Source organism: Pollachius pollachius (assembly GCF_949987615.1).
Source record: "Pollachius pollachius genome assembly, chromosome: 13".
In the NCBI taxonomy this organism is placed as follows: Eukaryota; Metazoa; Chordata; class Actinopteri; order Gadiformes; family Gadidae; genus Pollachius; species Pollachius pollachius.
The window spans coordinates 16,391,136-16,395,493 of NC_136946.1; the positions used below are offsets into that span (position 1 = coordinate 16,391,136).

Sequence of the window (4,358 nt, forward strand, 5' to 3'; positions counted from 1 at the left end):
AGCCTATTGCCTCGCCTGTAGACATCTGGGGCAAAACCTGATTATAAAGCAGTTAACCTTCATAAAAGTCACCAGAAATTATTCACCATATAGCCGCACACTTAATAAAATATGTCTTATATGATTGGACGATCAATCAATTGTTGCTGGCCGGACGATTCAGATTCAAGCGGAGGACGGCCCGTGAAGGGAGAGCTCTGCCTGGGTGCTGCCTCACGTTCTCCTCCTCCTGCAGCTGTCGCGGGTCACACATCCACCAGCAAACAATCAACCTTATTCAGTGGTCCTCAATAGCATCGTCTGCCCTCCTCCCAGTGAGGACGCCCGGTCGGCAGGTCACCTAACCAGGGAAGGGTCTGTGACTGCCGGGCGGGTTGGGTGGGTGTTCGCTTGTGTCCTGACCCCACCGGCTCTACTCGGGATAAATCGGTTAGCGAGCCAAACGGCTGCGAAAGCGGGCCGATCTGCATGGAGGAGCGGCTCATTGATTAACCCCTCCTGGCACCCGGGGGAAATCACTGCAAAGGGTCTATACCAGACACACTCACACAGGCAGACACACATGCACATACACACACACACACACACAGTCACTCACAGGCAGACGCACACAGACACACACACACACACACAGACACACACGCGCGCACACACACACATGCGCGCGCACACACACACACACACACACACACACACACACAACGCCATCTGGTCACACGGTCCTGGGAGATGTGGCTTGGAGGTGTAAAACAGGAGAAACGCTCCAGGCCTAACCTTTATTAAGCCTTTCTTAATGCTATCCTCCAGCAAATTTGACTGGCTCCCTTGCTCCGCACGCATCAGTGACTTGGAGAATTGAACGGCCTGCCGTGCAGAGGAAAACAGGGTTGGACGGCAGATCCAGGGCGTTGGAACCATGGCTTGGAAGTTGTTTTTCATCGTGTTTATTCATAAACCATCTATGCCTCTATTTATGGCTAAAGCCTGTGTGTTCTCGGCACTTCTACAAACATCTAAGCATTACCTTTTTGTGATACGTAGGCATGGCAGCTCAGTGAAATTATTTTCCCTTCTTTTGCTGAGTAAGGTTTTAGAAGTAGCTTGACATTTAGATTTTGCAGTAAGCATTATTTTTTCACATGCACACACACACACACACACACACACACACACACACAAAGAAACAGGCCTCGCTGTGACCACAGTCACACATCCCTAACAACACGGCACTGAGCCACTGAGACAGAGAGAGCAGTGGAGGGGGTCTCAGGATCTTGGGCTATAGTGACCACCCGGCTGGGACCACGGGGTGGGCCTGCCACCTGGTGTCGACCCGGCTCCGGAGCCACCCGGGAGACGTGCCAGCTCTGGAGGGCCAGAGTCGTCCGTGCTCCGGGTTCGTAATCTGCTCGCCCCATCCATCACAACATATTTAGTAACTCCCGTCTGCAGAGGTGGACTCCTTATGCTGCAGCAGCTTGAGTCCAGCGCTCACGTGACCGCGCTCTCTCGCCCCCCCCTCTCTCTCCCGTGCTCTGCTCTCTCCCGTGCTCCGCTCTCTCCCCCCCTGAACCGCTCTCTCCCCCCTGAACCGCTCTCTCCCGTGAACTGCTCTCTCCCCGAACCACTCTCTCCCGTGAACTGCTCTCTCCCCTGAACTGCTCTCTCCCGTGAACCGCCCTCTTTCCTGAACCGCTCTCTCTCCCGTGAACCGCTCTCTCTCCCGTAAACCGCTCTCTCCCGTGAACCGCTCTCTCCTGTGAACCGCTCTCTCTCCCGTGAACCGCTCTCTCCCGTGAACCGCTCTCTTTCCCGTGAACCGCTCTCTCTCCCGTGAACCGCTCTCTCTCCCGTGAACCGCTCTCTTTCCCGTGAACCGCTCTCTCTCCCGTGAACCGCTCTCCCGTGAACCGCTCTCTCTCCCGTGAACCGCTCTCCCGTGAACCGCTCTCCTGTGAACCGCTCTCTCTCCGGTGAACCGCTCTCTCTACCGTGAACCGCTCTCTCACTGCTCCAATCTCTCCTGATCCTCACCATACTCATACTCTCTCAGGCAGCCACATAAAACCTGTGTGATGGATGGCGGCTCTGAGCTGGTTGGTTAATTTGCATAACACTCAGGGACAGACCTAAATCAATGGGAGCCTCCCTTGACATTCCTCTGCTTGGCGGACGGGGTTAGCTTAAGGAGCTAACCCCGAGCTAACCCCATTTTATTATCTTAATTGCCACGTTCAACCCATATAACTCTGAATTATAAACTATGTATACAAACTATGTCTATTAACGATGAACTATGAAATATGTCTATGATCTATCTATATTATCTTTGTCTATGAACTATGTCTATGACCTATGTCTACTATGAACTATAAACTATGATCTATGTCTCTGATCTATGTCTATGATCTATCTCTATTATCTATGTCTGTGATCTATGTCTATGAACTAAGTCTATGAACTATGTCTATGATCCATGTCTATGATCTATGGTCTAAGATCAATGCCCATGAACTACAGCATCCATTGAGAGTCACATTAATCACAGCCAATGATAGGTGGATGATCTTTCCTTTCTGTGAAAAAAACCTGTCTCCCTGTTTGTTTGAACTCCAGTTGTCTTGGTTACTGTTGTCATGCCAACCTCTCCCGCAACCCCACCACACCCCCTCCACCCCCATCACTCTGTCTTCAGAAGAAGGGTTTCAGCGCAAAAATATCTATCCCATCTGAGAGATGTTACAACAGAAATACGCACACACAATCCTCATGATATACTGAGGACGGACTGTGTGTGGTTTGCATAATGCATTGGCATGTGGCATGAAAGGCCCCAGGGTAACTAGGTGAGAATTAGAGCAAGAGTGGGAGATGGAGAGAGGGAGAGAGAGCGAGAGAGAGAGAGAGAGAGAGAGAGAGAGAGAGAGAGAGAGAGCAGAGAGACAGAGAGAGAGCAGAGAGACAGAGGGAGAGAGAGAGAGAGACAGAGAGAGAGAGAGAGAGAGAGAGAGAGAGAGCAGATAGACAGAGAGAGAGAGAGAGAGAGAGAGAGAGAGAGCAGAGAGACAGAGAGAGAGCAGAGAGACAGAGAGAGAGAGAGAGATAGAGAGAGAGAATTTCACACAGGTTTCCTCCCCCCCCCCCCCCCCCCCCCCACACACACACACACACACACAGACACACACAGACACACACGCACACACACGCACACACACACACACACACACACACACACAGATAGAGCAGGTTAACACGGTGGCAGCCAATAGGAGCGTGCGAGGTGACAAGGCGCGCGATGCACTGAGGAGCACCGCGGCTGGTGGAGACCATCAGGCCCGCTCTGGGGGACGGCCGCGCTTACGCTCCTCTGTGATGCGGCCGCCACATGCCCGCCGCTTCTGTGCCAATTGCCCAGCCATGCAGTGGCTGTGCTGCCACAGCTACGTCAACACGAGCCCATGGCCCTGTGTGAAGTGTGTGAAGTGTGTGTGCGTGTGCAGTACTACTACTACCAGTCGGGCCGATAAACAAGTCGTACATAATGCAGCGGCCGGCTCTCGTCAACACACGCTGCGCCTCAGATCCCCCCCCCCAAGCCTCTGGTGACCCTGTGCGTGTGTTCTTGCCGGCGGCCCGCGGCGGGCTGCGTGTGGTGGCGATTAGAGGAGCTACTCACCATGCTGTCGTAGTGGATGAGCTCCAGCTCGTAGTCGGGCAGGATGTCGCTGCGCCGGTTCACCAGGTTGAGGGCCATGCGGGCGGCCGGGAGGCAGGCCTGGCCGCCGGGCCAGCCCCCGCTCATGGGGAACAGCGCTCCGATGTACAGCTTCTTCTTGCCTAGAGCCGGGCAGGACCAAGACAGGAGCAGCATGAGGCAGCAGGCGACGGTCAGGGGCCGGCGGGAGACCCCGGGGGAGCTAGGGCCCGGCGGGGCCATGGCGGAGGGGTTTGGGGGGCTCGGAGGTGGACTACGGGGGGGGACTCGGGGGATAAGGACGCTGCGGAGCTCCACTCCACTGTGCTCTCAGGCGGCGGTCGGCGCGACGTCACACGGGGGGCTGGTTTTCCATTGGCTGGCCAACGGTGCCGTTTGTCATCGGAGCGGCACGTGCGTCCCGATTGTCAATAATGCAAATATTTTGTTAAAATTTGATTAAATACTTTTGAAATGGCAAAAGAAAAGTTGTTCCAAGGGCCTGCCTCGCTCATTGGGGGTTCGGGGAAACTTTTGCACGTGTTGATTATAGGCTCGAGACCCTCCGAACTGGGTTGGAAGACGCCGACACGCGCGAACCTCTGTGGTTTCAGTGCATTTAACCCGGGTTAGAAGTTAAGATGATCGGAGACGTTTCGGCTCG

General features: G+C 54.3%; 1 protein-coding gene across 1 annotated transcript in view; it reads right to left on the reverse strand.

Moving 5' to 3' along the window:
* Positions 1-3,802, reverse strand: part of gabbr1b (gamma-aminobutyric acid (GABA) B receptor, 1b) — a gene marked incomplete at both ends in the record, with an annotated part of 52,217 nt that extends 48,415 nt beyond the window's left edge. Inside the window, one exon of the mRNA XM_079750105.1 lies at positions 3,677-3,802. Within this exon, the coding sequence (XP_079606231.1) occupies positions 3,677-3,802 (126 nt within the window). The remainder of the gene's footprint in view (positions 1-3,676) is intronic.
* Positions 3,803-4,358: the final 556 nt, after the last annotated feature.